The sequence below is a fragment of the Solanum verrucosum genome, unplaced genomic scaffold (assembly GCF_900185275.1).
Source record: "Solanum verrucosum unplaced genomic scaffold, falcon-dt-bn FXZP01000196.1, whole genome shotgun sequence".
In the NCBI taxonomy this organism is placed as follows: domain Eukaryota; kingdom Viridiplantae; phylum Streptophyta; class Magnoliopsida; order Solanales; family Solanaceae; genus Solanum; species Solanum verrucosum.
Genome location: NW_026020420.1, coordinates 3,364,428 through 3,383,426, shown reverse-complemented (window position 1 = coordinate 3,383,426; position 18,999 = coordinate 3,364,428). Strand labels below are relative to the sequence as shown.

General features: G+C 32.0%; 3 protein-coding genes across 3 annotated transcripts; 2 read left to right on the top strand and 1 right to left on the bottom strand.

The window, feature by feature from the left end:
- Positions 1-3,087: 3,087 nt before the first annotated feature.
- Positions 3,088-4,952, top strand: LOC125840992 (protein NUCLEAR FUSION DEFECTIVE 4-like). The gene has a single exon (XM_049519986.1). It carries the CDS (start codon positions 3,110-3,112, stop codon positions 4,787-4,789), a length of 1,680 nt encoding a protein of 559 aa, XP_049375943.1. The 5' UTR covers positions 3,088-3,109; the 3' UTR covers positions 4,790-4,952.
- A 1,170-nt stretch (positions 4,953-6,122) lies between these two features.
- On the top strand, positions 6,123-7,622 carry LOC125806940 (uncharacterized). Its single transcript, XM_049486692.1, has 2 exons — positions 6,123-6,934; positions 7,046-7,622. The coding sequence occupies exons 1-2, from the start codon at positions 6,123-6,125 to the stop codon at positions 7,620-7,622; spliced, it is 1,389 nt and encodes a 462-aa protein (XP_049342649.1).
- Positions 7,623-9,647: 2,025 nt separating this feature from the next.
- On the bottom strand, positions 9,648-11,572 carry LOC125840991 (uncharacterized). The gene has a single exon (XM_049519985.1). It carries the CDS (start codon positions 11,540-11,542, stop codon positions 9,800-9,802), a length of 1,743 nt encoding a protein of 580 aa, XP_049375942.1. The 5' UTR covers positions 11,543-11,572; the 3' UTR covers positions 9,648-9,799.
- Between the last annotated feature and the right edge of the window lie 7,427 nt (positions 11,573-18,999).

The following is an 18,999-nucleotide window of genomic DNA, read 5'->3' as shown; positions in this document are numbered from 1 at the left end:
GCCTATAAAATTTTAGGCATTGGCCTTTTGGGGGCCTCAAATTTTTATAAATAAAAAATTATGTATCTTAACCCCATTCAAATAGAAGAAATTAAGGAAACATTGTTTTGGATTCTTACATTTTTTTCGTTAACACTCACATTATTTATCCTTTGTAACTCTTTTTGCACTCTATTTCTTCAAATCTTTGATAGTTAGAGTAATACACTCTCATAAATATGAATCAATAGTCGAAAAGTGTTGAACAAAGTGCATTACAAATTCTTTTTTTAAAAATTTATTTCTTAATTTTCATATTAAAGTAGTATACCAAGTTATCAACTTTTTGAATCAAATTCTATGATTCTAACTTTTATCTTTAAAGTTTATCAACTTATTACTTATAAAATTGTGTTAATAATTCATATAATAATTGTCTCAATAAAAGAATATTTTTCAATGTTGAATTGATAAAATCTTACTTAAAACTAATAATTAAAAAAAAGTGTTTGAAAAATCATTTATATAAAAGATATTAAGTAGTAATTTACATCTAGAAATTTAGAAAAATAAATAGATATAGATAAAATTTATATAGATTTTAGGCCTCTAATAAAAATTTCGCTTTAGGCCACAAATTATGTTGAGCCGCCCTGCAAAAAAGATAGCAACTTACTTCCGTGTGTTTCTTTTGTTCTTTCATTTGACTATATAATACTTGGAATAAATTATGATAATTTTAACTTTAATTGACTGGCCTAAAACAATCACTTTCATTAGCAACTCAATAAAGTCATCTTTTTTACGACTTCCAATGTTGAGTACTCTTCTATTTATAACACATGTCACGTATTTAAGTCATCTATAAAAGATTATATCCTCTGTTCAATAAAAATTGTATTTTAAAATAATATCTTAATAAAATAATGGAACGTCAATCTCATCTGAATTAAAGTTCCAAAGGCTTATTACATCCACTCAAATAGAGAAAAAGAAAAAAGTTACACATACTTAAATTGAAAGTTTTTCTAGTTGAAAAATGAATTAAATGCGTGAAAAAAGGTGAGAAAAAAAAAAACTTGAATATGTACATATATTTGTCTAAGTTCTCTAACAGTAATCACCTATACATATTGTTTGTCTAAGTTCAACATTCTATATGACATTTACTTTACGTTGTTAATGTGTTTGAGTCGCCTCTAGATCAACCGACCTATGTATACAGTTTTGTGCTTCTTCAATGACATGTGTGTCATTATAGACTTTTGGTACGTATCATTTAATTTGATGTTACTAGATATATTTGTTCTTCATTTTTGAGTGTATATGATAAACACTTTAAATTTATGTAAAATTGAACATATAAACACGCCAATTCTTTACGTAACAATTCACGTGAGATATACTCAAACTGTTATTTAACGATTGCACCGTCTTTGTTATGTGTCTTGTGGTGATTCATAACAGTTGGCACTACATTCAAGGCCTTTGTTACTTCATGGGATTGTTTTGTCTTTGTTGACCGAGACATAATGGATTACACTTATCACTTAGGAATATATTTAATTAAGGGAAAAAGGACAAATATAGATATTCGAATTATCATAAATGATATGCAGATACTCTTCGTCATACTTTTGGTGCCCCTGTCGTTAAAAAATTAGAGCATATATATCATTTATACTAATGGACATACACGTGTCATAATCTTATTCATCGATCCGATATTTACTATATATCAAATCGACAGATAAGATTGCGCCACATGTTCCTATTTAGTCTATAGAGGATATATATGCTCTAGTTTTTTAACAACAGGGGCACCAAAAGTATGATGAAGGGTATCTGCATATCATTTACGATAGTTCGGATATCTATATTTGTCCTTTTCCCCTTTAATTAATGTGTTGTTATATGTGACAATTGGAGAATCAATTGCTCCCCTCCTCAAAGTGGTCATTTTTGTCAATAATAATAATAATCATTCATGAGTTTTAAGTTAAGATTCAGCTACTAATAAAACCCAAACATAAGGATAAACCACTATTATTACAATCATGTATAGTTAATTAAGTTGTCTCCTAACTAAACAAGTCAAGATTAAAGTTGTATTTATTGATAATAACCACTTTCTTCTTATAAAAAAATTGATATCCAGGTTCATTTGTGTTATAAAAGTATTTATATATAGTTCTGCTAATAATTTTCTTTATCATGGCTTAAACATATTTGTAGAAATTATTATTTTTTCGGTCCAAACTTATGTAGTACTTGTTCTCTTTTAGATAAAAATCATTTTTTTCTTCCTTCTAATTTACGCGTCACTTTTCTTTCAGTCAGTCTTATAAAGACGACACTTTTATATATATATATATAATTTAATAATAATATAATTTTAAAATGTTATTATTTATTATATATTTGCAAGCTAATAATTTATCTTTGTCAAATAAATCATCGCACGTGAATTCTATCCAAAAGACTAAAAAGTCCACCATCCACTCAAGTCAAATTAACACACTCAAAATTGAATAGTTTTTCTACTTGAAAATGACTAATCTTTTCTTGTTCAACTTTTTTTTTTTCTTTTTCATAATATATGAACATAACATTTTAATTTAACTTTAGAGTAAGTACATATATACACTTAAACTATTAAAAAATTAAATAAATAGACGCACACATCTTACTTAATAAAATGCATGAGATATATGTGTTCTACATTTCAAATTGCATGAAATTTATTCTGTTCAATTTTGTGATAGGTTAAATGTCTACTTATGCATAATACTAGATGAGACCAAGTTGAGCATATATATGTATTATGCCTATTTTTAAAAAATATTATTTTTATATTTAATAACTTTTTAATCCATCCTTAAATAATTTTCTTAAATGGGGTATCGTAACCTAGTATCATTTAGGCTTGGAGAAAATAAAGAAAGATTATCATTTAATTACTTAAAATTTCCAATCCAAAACATCTTATACTACATTTAATTAGCCTAAAGGTATCTATACTTATTTTAGTCTAGATTCAAGATTTTATTATATTATATTATATTGTTCTATACCCTCAACCAACATCTTCATAATAATAATAAAAAAAACAAGAAATTCATCAAAAGCCATGGAAAATTTTGGTCTACACATGCTTGTTGGCAGATGGTTTATGTTTTTTGCTTCAATTTTAATCTTGTCTGTTGCTGGTGGCACATATATATTTGGTCTCTACTCAGAAGAAGTAAAAATTTCACTAGGTTATGATCAAACAACCTTAAACTTACTTGGTTTTTTCAAAGATTTAGGTGCAAATGTTGGGATTATTTCTGGTTTAATCAATGAAGTTACTCCACCATGGGTTGTTATTCTTCTTGGTGCATTTATGAATTTTTTTGGGTATTTTTCTATTTGGCTTGCTGTTACTAAGAAATTTAGTAACCCCAAAGTTTGGGAGATGTGTTTTTGTATTTTCATTGGGGCAAATTCACAAACATTTGTTAACACTGGTGTTATTGTGACTTGTGTTAAGAATTTCCCAGAAAGTAGGGGTATTGTGATTGGGCTTTTAAAGGGTTTTGTTGGTTTAAGTGGTGCTATACTTACACAATTGTATCATGCCTTTTATGGGAATGATGGCAAATCTTTAATCTTGCTTATTGCTTGGCTTCCTACTGTTGTTTCTTGTGTTTTACTGAGAGTTATTCGGACTATGAAGGTTAACAAGCAAGAAAATGAGATTAGGATTTTTTATCAGCTTTTGTTTATGTCATTTGGTTTAGCTGGTTTTCTTATGGCTATAATTGTAGTGGAAAACAGAGTTGAGTTTGGCGCTATTGGTTATTGGTTAACTGCTGGTACTATTCTTGTTTTGTTATGTGCTCCTATAGTTCTTGTTGTTAGAGAGGAGTTGAACTTATGGGACGTTAAGAAGCGAAGTTTGAGTCATACTGTAGAGATTAAGGTTGATGAAATTGAGAGACCACTTCAGTGTTCAGCATCTGTTGTTCCGATTAACGATCAGAAAGAACATGTTTCGTTCTTTCAAGATGTGTTTAAGCCACCAGAGAGGGGTGAAGACTATACTATACTGCAAGCGGTTCTTAGTGTTGATATGTTGATTCTGTTTATTGCTACGATTTTTGGAGCAGGGGGGCTTTTGACAGCTATGGATAATTTAGGCCAGATTGGTAAAGCTTTAGGTTATCCTAAAACAAGTATTACTACATTTGTGTCACTTGTGAGTATATGGGGTTATCTTGGGCGTGTAGGTTCTGGATTCGCGTCTGAGATCTTCTTGGAGAAGTATAAGTTTCCGCGTCCCTTGATGTTGACAATAGTGCTGTTTTTTTCCTGCCTGGTTCATGTTTTGATTGCGCTTGGCGTGCCTAACACTCTGTATGTCGCGTCTGTGCTGATTGGGTTGTGTTTTGGTGCTTTATGGCCTTTGATATTCGCGATCATATCTGAAATCTTTGGGCTTAAGCATTACTCCACATTGCTCAACTTTGGGGGTGCTGCTAGCCCTATCGGAGCTTACATATTCAACGTTAAAGTAGCTGGTAATTTGTATGACAGAGAAGCAATGAAGCAAATGGCAGCTCATGGGATCATTAGGAAGTGCGGTGAAGACTTGACTTGCACTGGAGTTGAGTGTTATAAGTTGGCTTTCTTGATAATTGCAGCATCTACTTTTGTAGGGTTCATTGTTTCATTGGTTTTAGTAATCAGAACATTCAAGTTTTACAAAGGGGATATTTACAAGAAGTTCAGAGAACAAACGAAAGCCGTCGATGCTGCTGAGTCTTAGTCCAGAACAAATGGTGATGCTCCATTATAGTGTGTTATTCATTCTGATATGTGATTATAGTTTTGACATTTTGTGCTTATGGCTGATATCAGTATGCACAAGGAGTTGAAAGTGTATACAAGATTTACAAGTTGAATTTTATCTATGTAATGGAAGATTTGTTTTAACTGAAGTTGTGTAGAAACAAACTTGATTCAGAAACAACCTCTCTACCTCCACGAGGCAGTGGTAAGGTCGAAGTACATTCTACCCTCCTCAGACCTCACTTGCGGGATTTCACTGATATGTAATTGTTGTTGTTGTGTAGAAACAAAGTTTATAGAAATTCAACTACTAAGATTTGCTAACTTCAGAAAACTTCAGTGAGTAGAACTAGGTGCCACAAAACCAGGCAGCAGTACTGCCAGTACCACTGGACCTAGCTCCCAGTAAGTCTGGCGTTATGCCAAATTTGCTTGACTCTCCCTTCGTCTCAATTTGATTGTCTGGTTTTGACTTGATGCGAAATTTAAGAAAGTATGAAGATTTATGAATCTTGTTGTCTTAAACGTGTCATGTAGAAAGTTAGAACTAAAGAGTTGTTGAAACAAAAAACATTCGTTTTTGAAAGTAAGGCAAACAAATTGTAACGGAGGGAGTAAGTGATATCGACCCATGATAAGAACCTATAGGTTTCAGTCTTTTACCACTTTTTAAATTTTGGATTCATCCTTATCTGAGAATGGAAGAAATCTTAATAAACAACGCTACCCTATTTAACGAGCACAACAATATACAAATTTGAATTAATCGAACCCACGAAAAACATACAGCCGAAACAAGGCCTATGTGTAAACCATAATCTGTCAGAATCATGCTGCAATCGCAGCTGCAAAAGGAAAACTAATGAGACTTCATCAAAATAGTTGGTTGTTAAGTAGTTAAGAGGTGGTTAGGATGATTAAGGGTAGTATAGTCTTTTCTCTTAAAGTTGTTATAACTAATCTTTTCAATAGTTAGTTACATAAACAACTATAAATACATGTTCATGTAATTGTACAAGTTAGCCTTTTGAGCTCATAAATGGATTTCTTCTTTCTTCTCTTCTAGCAGCTTCTAGTAGCTTCTGTAAATCGTGTCTACGTTCATGGTATCAGAGCTATACACAATGACGAGCTGTGATAGGCGTTTAGGTTGAAGAATCAGAGAGTTGCTTTGTCGATTCACAGATTCGAATCAGAGAATTGCTTTATCAATTCACAGATTTATCAGATTCTCGGTTGATCTGCAGATTGGAGTTCAAGTCTGTTATTAACTGAGTTTGATTCTTATTCCGCAACAATTTTTGATTACTATGTCTCCAGATCGAGTAGCTGAAGAACTAAATCAAGGTATCAACAATGGAGAAATTGCTGGTTCTGGTTCTTTCGTTTTGCCCTCTAATACAGTCTCATCATCTCAAGGTATTGATTACAATCATCCTCTGTTTCTTAGTCCTACTGATGTGAGTGGTGTTAGCCTTATCTCTTTTCAATTACTTGGCATTGAGAATTATACATTGTGGAATCGATCTATTACACTAGCTCTATTGGGAAGAAATAAAATAGGATTAGTGGATGGATCCTGTAGAAATGAAGTTTATGGTGAAGAACTGTGGGGGCAATGGGAGAGGGTAAATGCAATTGTGTTGTCTTGGTTAATGAACTCAGTCTCTAAGAGTCTTCTTAGTGGTGTTGCTTTTGCTTCGAGTGCTTTGCAAGTCTGGAATGACTTGAAAGAGAGATTTGATAGAGTAGATGGCTCTAGAACCTATAGTCTTCACAAAGACATTGTAACAATGCAACAAGGTACTAATTCAGTTTCTGAGTATTATACAAGACTTAAAACCTTGTGGGATGAGTCTGAACTTTTAGTGCCTGCACCTTGTTGCAACTGTGATAAATCGAAAGGATTTGTGGCTCACATGAATAGGCAGAAGTTGTATCAGTTTTTGATGGGGTTAAATGAGTCCTTTCAACAAGCCAGAAGTCAGATTCTGATGCTAAATCCTCTACCTACTATTAATCATGCTTATGCTATGATAGTAGGAGATGAAAGCCAAAAAGCAGTGATGTCTCACAGCAATAGCATGGGAATGAACACAGTTAGTGCTGACTCTGTGGCTATGTATTCTAAATCTGCATCCACCTCAGGTGTATTTAGAGAGGACATGTTTCCCTTTGCATCTGATAAGCATTCTGGCAGATACCAGCTATTCACAGATATATTCTAAGACAGTTCAGCTGTCAATTTTCAAGAGTTGTCTGAGCCAGCTTATGTATCTTATAATCCTGAGCATGAAGGTCCTGAGCATGAAGGTCCTGAACCTGACCTTGCAAATCAGGAGTTTGAACAATTTGGAGATTCAGAACCTATCCAGCATATGCCTGAGAATTCAGCTGATAACTTGACTGCAGTTTGTGATCCTTTAGCAGAACCAAGATCAGGTAGTTCTTCTTCTGGTAATGACACCCTTATGAATTCTAGTCAAGAGGGTCAGCTGGTTGTTGTATCACCTGAGATCAGAAGGTCCACTAGAGCTAAGCAGTCTCCTGCTTGGCTGACTGATTTTGTTACACAAAAGGCAGTGAAGTATCCTCTGGGAAATTATGTGAGCTATAACCATCTCTCCTCCTCTTATCAGTGTTATATTGCTGCTTCTTCCTCACTGAAGGAACCTAGTACATATTCTGAAGCTGTGACAGATCAAAGGTGGATAGATGCTATGCAGTTGGAAATTCAGGCATTAGAAAGCAACAATACATGGGTGGTTACTGATCTTCCCCAAGGAAAGAAACCTATAGGTTGCAGATAGGTGTATAAGATTAAGTATAAAGCTACTGGTGAAATTGAGAGGTTCAAGGCAAGGTTGGTGGCTAAAGGCTACAGTCAACAAGAAGGAATAGATTACAAGGAGACTTTCTCCCCTGTGGTTAAGATGGTCACAGTGAGATCTATAGTCTCTCTTGCAGCATCTCGAAAATGGCATGTTCATCAGATGGATGTCTTTAATGCTTTTCTTCATGGTGATTTAAAGGATGAAATTTATATGCAGCTCCCTCAAGGTTTTGTCAGTCAAGGGGAGAAGGTTTGTAGACTGACTAAGTCCTTATATGGTCTCAAACAAGCACCAAGACAATGGAATCACAAGCTGACTGAAGCTCTTCTTGCTCTCAAATTCAGACAGAGTCAGTATGACTATTCTTTGTTCATTCGAGATTCAGAGGCTGGTATGGTCATTGTACTTGTGTATGTAGATGATATGTTGATTACTGGAAGCAGTCTGAAATTGATTGAAGAGACAAAGCAAGCCTTACAGAAGTGTTTCAAAATGAAGGACCTAGGTGAACTAAAGTATTTTCTGGGTATTGAGTTCGCTAGGACAGAACAAGGCATACTTATGCATCAAAGAAAGTATATCTTGGAGCTTATAGCTGAAGTAGGAATGTCAGCAGCAAAGCCTGCAGCAACTCCTATTGATGTTAATATCAAGTTAACATCAAAACAGTATGATGAGCAAATAAGGGACAAGAAGAATTCTGAAGATCAGCTGGTGGATCCAACATCATATCAAAAGCTAATTGGGAAATTGTTGTATCTTAATATGACAAGACCAGATATATCGTTTAGCACTCAGACTCTAAGTCAGTTCCTACAGCAGCCAAAGAAGTCACATATGGATGCAGCTTTAAGGGTGGTGAGATATATCAAGAAACAGCCTGGACAGGGTCTGCTATTAACTAGTTCTTCAAATGAATTGGTTACTGCATGTTGTGATGCAGACTGGGCTTCTTGTCCACTTACCAGGAGGTCTGTTACAGGCTACATGATCAAGATAGGCAACTTTTTAGTGTCATGGAAAGCAAAGAAGCAAACCACAGTTTCCAAAAGTTCAGCTGAAGCTGAGTACAGAAGTCTTGCATCAACTGTATCAGAATTAGTATGGTTACTTGGGATGTTAAAGGAAGTAGGAATTGAAGTGCAGTTGCCAATACAAGTATACAGTGACAGTAAAGCAGCAATACAAATAGCTGCAAATCCAGTCTATCATGAGAGGACAAAACATATAGAGATTGACTGTCACTTCATAAGGGAAAGGATACAACAAGGTTCAATCAAAGTGAATTATATCCCAACAAAAGAACAACCAGCAGATATTTTGACAAAGGGGCTGTCCAGAAGTCAACATGAGTATTTGTTATCCAAGCTAGGAGTGTTAAACATTTTTGCTCCTCCTAGCTTGAAGGGGAGTAATGAGACTTCATCAAAATAGTTGGTTGTTAAGTAGTTAAGAGGTGGTTAGGATGATTAAGGGTAGTATAGTCTTTTCTCTTAAAGTTGTTATAACTAATCTTTTCAATAGTTAGTTACATAAACAACTATAAATACATGTTCATGTAATTGTACAAGTTAGCCTTTTGAGCTCATAAATGGATTTCTTCTTTCTTCTCTTCTAGCAGCTTCTAGTAGCTTCTGTAAATCGTGTCTACGTTCAAAAACAGTTCCCTGTATTTTCCAGCTACGTGAATTTTGTCATCAACCAAAATAATAGAAATCATTATTATAAGTAGCAAAATTGAATTTTCTGTATTGATTGGGGCAACAATTAAGATAAGATACTACGTAGTAAGAAACATAACCCTAAGTACAAGATCCAAAAATGACTTTTACTAATATTCTTTTTTAAATTCGTCATTCATAATTTATCTCATCTTTCTTCAATAATTTGCTTACAAAAATGACATACATGGGCCATCCACCATGTCGATAACAGTACAAAACCTGACAAAATGCGACCCAATCAATTTGTACGCCCTTCGATTAATCGAATCAGTGAACTTTGAATATTACATCATGACTTAAAAAAAAACCTAGAGCCAATGACATGCCACTTTAACTTTTTTGATCTTTTTCAAATGATTAGCCAAGCAAAGCGCACAATAGAAAGCGGAAAAACTAATTGGTTGACTAGGTAAGAAATACAAATATGAACTACTCATCTATATTTTTTGGTACTGATGTTACTAATTCCTTTGAGACCATTGTTTCACTTTGCACTCTGAATTTCTTATATATATCACCTTTGTAAAATTCCCTTGTTCTAATTGCTAGAACTAGTGAAACAACACAACTTATTAATGTAGCACCAGTAATAACCAAAAAAGCCACTTTATAGCACTCCACACCAATACATGTCAAATCTTCACCAACACCTCTAGTAAATCCTTTAGCTTTCATTTGTCTCAGTGCCATTTTATCATACAATTGGCCTGCAACTTTAACATTAAGAATATATGCACCAATAGGGCTAGCTCCACTACTCAAATTGTACAAAGTTGAGTAGTATTTTAGCCCGAATAACTCCGATACAATGGCGAATATCAACGGCCATTGTGCTCCAAAACAGAACCCCATTATGATTGAAGCAATGTAGAGGGAATTAGGGACCCCAAACGCGATGAGAAGGTGACCGGTACATGACAGGAGGAGGACTAATGTGAGCATTAACGGACGAGGGAACTTGTATTTTGATAAAAAGATTTCGGATACAAACCCTGAGACAACACGTCCGAGGTAGTTCCATATGCTGAGTAAGGACACAAATGTTGTAATGCTTGTTGAAGGATAGCCTAACGCCTTCCCTATTTGGCCTAAGTTGTCGATGGCTGTCAGTGTACCGCCTACCCCAAAAGTAGTCGTTGTAAACAGAATCAAGAAATCTAAGCTGAAAATCGCTTGCAGTATTGTGTAGTCCTCACCCCTTGGTGGTGGCTTGAATACATTACTGAACCAAATATTTGGCTTTAAGTCACTAATTTCTTCCGGTTCTGGCTGAACAGAACACGGAGTTTCTGTAACAACGTTCACTTGTGGAGTATCATGTAAGACTTGCTGCTTACATTTCCACAAGGTAAACTCTTCTTTAAAGACGAGAATTAGCGGAGCAAAGAGCAAAATCAGTACTACAACAGCACTTCCTGCATATTCAAGCCTAGTGAAGCTTACCTTATTTTGGACAACAATTACAACCATGATAAAACCAGCTAGGCCAAGTGAAATAAACAGAAGTTTGTAGAAAATTCGAAGCTCGTTAGCCTGTTTATCCACCTTCATAACGCGAACAGTTCGTAGAAAAAAACATGAAACAACACAAGGAAGCCAACCAATTAACAAAACAAGAGACTTCACATCATTTCCATAGAAAGCATGATACAATTGTGTGATAATCGCGCCACTTAAACCAACAAATCCCTTCAACAATCCAAGTACAATTCCCCTGCTTTCGGGGAAATTCTTGACACAAGTGACTAACACACCAGTATTAGCAAATGTCTGAGAACTTGCACCAATACATATGTAAAAACACATTTGCCAAACAGGAGGTTTAGCTATACGTCCTATAACCGCAAGCCATACCATGAAGTAACCAAAAAAATTCATGATTGCTCCCATTAGTAGAACTACCCATGGTGGAGTGACTTCGTTGATAAAACCGGATATCATTCCAACATTACCACCTAAGTCTTTGAAGAAACTTAGTAAGTTTAAGGTTGTTTGATCATAACCTAATGAGGATTTGATTTCATTGCTATAAAGGCTGAATAAGTAAGTTGCACCAGCCATTGACATGATTAGAAGAGAAGCAAAAACCATGAACCATTTGCTCATGAGAAAATGGATGCTAAAGCCTAACATATTAGCTTTGTAGCCACCATTTTCAGTTAACTTTGCCATTGGAAACTTATAATATGAGTGGGAAAAAAGGGACTTGTGCTTACTACCATACTAACATTAGGTACTTATATACTACAACAACATTCGGCTACGCCTCAATCCCAAACAAATTGAGATCGACAATTAGGTTAACCAAGAGTGTGGAGCCACCTTTTCGTCGGAAATTACACTAGATAGCTAGGTCAAAATTTTAGTTAGTACAAATATGTTTTTTAATTTGGCCTCAATTTACATCTATGCCATTCAATTTGGGGTGTGCACGTTCAAGTAGACAAACATGTCCTACATGGCATAATACATGTAGGATGCCGCGTCGAACGTGAATTGCCACGTATGACGACAAGTAGGACGTATGTGTCTACTTGTTCAACTCTATACAAATTTAAGTGTCTACTTGTGCACATCTAAAGTTGGAGGGCTAGGTGTAGATGAAACAAAGTTAAAATACACGTTTATATATTATGCCTTTTTTAATATTTTAACACCCCTTCAATGAAATTTTTGACTCTGCTACGGACTGAGAGATATCTACGTAAACGTCTTAAAATGTGGGAGTGTGAGATAGGTTAGTTGCTACACCATATAAAGACAATATGATGGAGTAAAATTTTCTTATTCTGATAGTATATATAACTTGAACTCTATGTACGAATGTGAAAGAGCTTAAGATATGTTCGCAAATAATATAAAAAATCTTTACATGTACGTAAGGTTTATAGCGTGTTTCACCAAGCTTCTAGAAAGTCAAAATAAATATTTTTTTTACAGATTTCTTTTGAAATTTTAGGTGTACGACCAAAAATAAAAGATATTTTTAAGCAGTAGTATAAACAGTTTTTCTGTGATCGGAGAAAAGTATAGATTAATTCTTTAAAAAAGACAAAAATATTCTTTACCAATATTTGTATTTATCAATCTATATTTCATTAATTTATGGTTGAATAGCCTAATAGACTCTATTATTTGCAAGTTGCATCCTAATTCACGGATTTTCATCTAGGTAGTTTAATTTGATTATAACAAGTCTTTTAATTTATATCAAAAGAATATTGCCAACTATAAATGTTGTGAATTATATTTATATCTAATATTGTTTTCTAAAAGATAGACTTATTTTAATTAGCACCTTGACATCTGCACTAAAGAATCACTAAAACAAAGTAAATTGCACAATCTAGTGTAAAATTAACTTCAGGGTTTAAGCACACCTGAGTCTTATTTCAAACTTTTTTTTTATTGTTAACAAAAAAAAATTCACAATCGTTATTCTTCAGATTAAGCAACATCATCTGAGTATACAATCAACTTCTTGCAAGAAAAATGATTACTATAGCACTTCAATTTCAATTTTTTATTTTTTTCTACAAATTTAACCTCGACAACACATGTTTTGACTAAAGTAATATGTTGGACAAATGCTCGAATTATTAAATCATGTCATCTATCTCTGTCTCACAAAAATAATTGAAGTTCCAAAATTTGGGGGTCCAATATTTGGAAAATTTACACTAAACTAATACTAAATAAATTACGTGTTTTTATACATACTATGAAATGATTTAATATTTTTTCCGTTTCAATTTATTGATTTTTAAAAATAATTTTCTCAAATAATTTTTTTTTATTTTAGAAGTTCAAAATAAAATTAATTTTTTTTTCTCATTTTATCTTTTATAGTAATTTGTTCTTGATGATTACAAACACTTTATTTATGATAACACATAAATGAAATATTATCTTAAGACATGAAATAAAGTAAGATAATCAAAATTGTTCATAACATGTTTTTTGTAAGAAATGTGCAAAAGAGAAGCATGACAAATAATTTAAGACAGAAAAATGAATCGTCAATTAACGTAACACACATTTTACTTTAATTTTATCATCAATCATGATAAATTACTTGGGCCCAAGCTGCACATACTTTTGTTTAATAATAACATATGCATTCATACTTTCGTGATGTTGAATTCTATGGACTAAAATAATAGATTTATGACAACCACATGACATTAATATGGTAAATGCTAGTAGAAGAAAAGAGACACAATGTTGACTTATGCTTTGTCTTGGCAAGCAAATTGATGAATGATGAATGCTTGGAATAAGTGGGTTATATTTATCATTATATGAATCACGGACTAAGGAAATTGTTTTTTTGGTAACTTGTGTTTGTTTATACTCTATCTATCTCTAAATAATAATAATATTTTAGCTTATTTTATGTTTATTAAAAAAATTATAATTTACTATATTACTTCTATTTAATAGATGTTTATTGAAAATTGAAAACTTTAATGTAAATATATAATTGAAAGCAATTACTATATTTTGTCTTGAATTTTTAAAACAATATCTATTTTGAGATATTTTTATTATTTTTGGCTGAAATAACATTTATATTGGAACGGACGAAATATACGACAAGGACAATATATAGTATTTTCTTTGTGTAAACATGTCTTTCAATCAGTTTGATAAGTCATCACCGAATTGATTAAAACATGATACCTCTCTAGAAAATTATCTTAATTTAGTGGTGTAGAACATGGGCTAGCCATTTTGGAGAATCCTATAGATAATATTTGGATTAATGTTTTGAGATGTACCAATTTCAATGTAAAAATAAGGTGGGAGGACCAATTTACAAGTATAATTATTGAGTTCTTAGCCATTATTTGAAAAGTTACCGAAAAATAGTCACACTTTAATATGAAAATATACGTTGATGGATTTTGTTCCTGCTAGTGCTACTCATTTATCAAATATTTGTTGACAAAAACATCCATCTATTCGGATCTAATTCTTCTGAGAACTTTTGTCTCACTTGACATAAGTTTAATTGAAATTAAGTTACATGACATAAATTATGTAATATTTTTAAAAATTTATTAGTGTTTAGAAATTGAAATTCTTTTTGAAACATATGTTCATTATCTTCCTTTTTTCTTTAAAAAAATGATAATTAATATGTATGGTAGATGTGTAGTGTTTTTTCACTTGATAACTTGTGGAATATTGTATATGGTGTCGGAGCACAACTTGTTATATTTTTACGACATAATTTGTAGAATATTATAACACAAAAATATAAATTTATACCCTACGAATATTTATTTGTTATTTCATTGTTAGGGGCAATTTTAGCAATTTATTTGTTACTTAAAAGTGTCGAAGAGAAAAGATTAAATATTAAATATATATTTTAAGGAAAAATTACTAGAATACACACACTTAGTTAACATATTCTCAATATTTCCCTGCTATTTTAAAAAAATACTAGAATCCCTATTGTTCCCACAAAACTAAACCACCGATACATTATTCTTGAAGAAGTCTAAACTTTACTTTTCCACCCCTAAATTTACTCCAATAATTTCTCCTCAGATTTTCCCACAACCCACGATTCCCTCTCCAAAATTTTCTCCCCGATTATTCTCAACAGATTCATTATTCCAATTTTGAATTTCAAACTAATTTCTCTTCATTCAACTAATTTTAGAGTTTAAAATAGGTAGTCTCTTCATCTTCAACTTTTTTTTTTGTTTTTTTCTTATACTTTATGGATCATCCGTCTTTTAGTATTGGGATTACCCAAATAGTCACAACCAACACTAATCGAATCTCTGATTATGAAGATCCTAACGGGGCAGAAAACAGGTCTAATAGGTTGCATGATCCTATAGCAATGGCTAAGCAAAGTTCTAAGAAGTCAAAACCTAAAAAGGAGGCACATGGAAAAACACCTAAGAAAAGGGATAGAAAGGTTGCCTCGGCCATATCCAGATCTGCATTACCAACGGTATGTATTTTACTATTTTTTTTATTTTTCTGTAATTTTATGTATTCACATGTTACTATTGGATCCACAACATTCGTTTGAGGTGGAATTTGTTCAAGATATTATGCAACAAGAAAGCGACAGTCTGTAACTATTGAATCAATTTTTCTTTACTTACACATTTGATCTATTTTTATAATGTATCTTCTTCTTTTTTGTAGTGATTGCGAAATGTTTTTTGTTGTTTTTGTTGAATTTCTGAGCGGTGAAATCAACATCTAATCTAATGATTTTCGAAGTGACTATCTTCGCACAAGATATGCAACACTGTTATGAAAGTATGGTCTCAACCAAGACGGAATATGTTAGCGAGAATGATGATCCTACAAGGCCGAAGAGTGACTACACTCCACCAACAGAAGATGATCTTGTTAATGTAGAATAGATTTTTATATATCGATTCACCGACAGTTGTTGATGATATTGATTTTAAGATACATTAATTAGTGTTTTTGAGTATTTCTTCCCTTTTGAAGATACTACTTCTAAATGTGAAGAGTTTTTATGTTGAAAATTGTTTATTTCGCTTTTCATTTTGTTTTCAATATATTTAATACCTTGTTAAATTTTGTCTCTTATAAGTATAGTACATATCACTATAGTTGATACTATATTATTAGCAGATACAAGATTTTTCAAAACTTTGTTATGTATATGATACACAATTACTTTCGATATAAAAAAATTTGTATGTATCACAACACCTGATACTATATTTTTATACTTGATACAAATCAGTTAATTTTTAATATATTTAGTACCTTTTAACATTATGTCTCTTATAAATTTGGTATAAATGACTACACTTGATACTATATTATAAGTTGATACAAATTTACCAAAAAATATATTATGTATATGATACACAATTATTATTTATCATGCTTTCAAAATCACAAATTGATGTGTATAAGCTGATACAAATTTGCCAAAAAATATATTATGTATATGATACACAATTATTATTTATCATGCTTTAAAAATCACAAATTGATGTGTCTCACAAAACCTGATACTATATATTTACAATTGTTACAATCCTCTAAATTTGTAATATATTTAGTACCTTTTAACATTATGGCTCTTATCCTATACACATCACAACTCTTATCTGGTACATATCACAACACTTGATACTATATTATCCGATACAAATTTTTTCAAAGAATTAAGTATCAAATTCATTATGTTAAACAAATCAATGCAATGTAATAGTATTTTCAGTACTTATTAGCAGTTACATATACATTAATTACTTAACCAATATAACGTATATTTTAAAAATAACTTTGTATCAAACACAAAACAATACACAATATGTATACCGGATTCACTTTATCAAAAATTAACAATAAAAAATATAGGCAGAACTGAAAAACGTAACAATTCAATTTATTGAATCAGAAATTAGTAAGCTAAAAGTACTTTTTAATGTAAACATTTGCAACAGTGGAAAGAAATGTTATAATTTGAAAATTATTAGATCTAAAAAAGCAAAGTACTCCAAAAAAGTATTGATCAAGATTCTATCAAGAAGAAAGTACAAGTTCTTTGATTGTGGTCTTCTTGTCCACACATCGCCCACAACAATTCATGTTTGATGTTAGTTTTTCATCTGGATTTTTCTTCCTTTTTTCTTAATCTACTGGACATTCTTTTGTATCTTGTTGGCAAGACAACTTCTTCCAAAACACAATTCGAAACTGACCAATCACTTTTGTTCGACATTGATTCCATTGAAACTGCATAACACACTAATACATAGCTGCAATTGTACCAAATATAAAATAATAAACGCCCTTGACACCAAAGGTTCAAGAAGCCAAAACAACATCCCAAACCAAAAGAAAATAAAAAGAAAAACAGCCATAAAAACCAAACAAAAATAGAAACTTGTAGCTGCTATGACCGAAGACCATCAATCTTGCAAGGATTTTGCATCTTCCAGCCGTAGAGAGGGTGGCTTGCCGGAATGAACCATCAATTTCTCTCCACTCCAGATTTTTTTTGTATCAAGCTTCTGCAGTGTTTTGGAAGAACAGGGAGACACAGTTTGACAACTTGAAATTTTAATTTTCTAGTTATGTTACCTTTTTGCGAATGACTGATTGTTAGAAGAAAGAACCGTACGCTTGATTTGTGGGATTCAATTATATTTTCTATTTTTAGTCCCTAATTTAGTGCAGTAAATTGATAACAGAAATCTCTATATTAAGTATCGCGCTTCCCAATTATGTATCTGATGTGGGATTCAATTATATTTTCTGTTTTTAGTCCCTAATTTAGTGCAGTAAATTGATAACATAAATCTCTATATTAAGTATCCGCGCTTCCCAATTATGTATCTGAAAGGTATTAAAATAAAGGAATTTCTGTAATTTATGAAAGAGTAGGGATAAAATGTAATTTATATGTTATACTATGTGGTTTGCATAATTTTTACATATTTTAAAGGACAAAATTTACAGACCACCCTGAAATAGAGATAGGATTTGCCGGGATGACGTGGTGTTGTTAGAACGAAAAGGCCCATATACCACTACTTCAGTATAGGCCTAAGCCCAATAATCTCTAACTGGATTGTAACCTCCATCCCTCTAAAGGCCCATTCTCCTGCCTAAATACTTGGATTGGTACTTTTTAATAAATAATTACTGATTTTAGCAATATTTTTTATTTATTATTATTTATAATAATATATAACAATACTATGTTAAATCTGCAATATGTATTAAAAGTGAATTATGTATGCAATATATATATATATATATATATATATATATATTATAACTGTTTTTTTAAATATATTATGGTTGTTTGGTAAAAAATTGATACAGTGAATTATAAGTGTATTAAAATGAGTGATAAATGTATTATTCATCAATAAAACTTGTATTATATGTGAATAATAAATTGTTTTTTGTAATATGTATTAAAAGTGATCAAGTGAAAAAAAATGTTATTATTATAAATGGTAAATATTTTCTTAATATGGTATATTTATGTAAGTTTCCCAAAAGAAAAATTACTTAAATCACACAAAAAATTCTATCGTAAATATTAATTCATTTTATAGTTTAAAATAATTACATATTGTTTCAAAAATTAATAGTTTTATACCAAATTTCAAGTTAGATACACCACTTCTTCAAATTTTAAGATACATGTATCTTTGATACCATATACATAATGAAACACAGATACAAAAAGAAAGGGGCGAAGGAGAGAGTTGGTGTATTCCAAATACATGTGAATCACACTAGATACATATATACGGAAGAGAGGAGAGCAAGGTAGGAGAGAGGCAAGCGAAAGAGTTCATGTGTCTCAGGTACATGAGAATAACGCTTGGATGCAATGTATATGGAACAATTACACTTAATTTAACTCACATGTATAGGAGCATATGTATTTGAGTGCGCCACATACATGTAATTGGCAAAGTAAATGTAGTACAAAAGATAATTTCAAAAACTAAAGAGAAGGCATCTAATTAGGCTATATAGTGGGATTTGTGTTGTTTGTTCAAAATAAAATAATGTAAAACATAAAAAAAGAGCCAACTTGGTTTCATCTAATATTTATACCCTTCAGACTCCAATGTACAAATAGACAC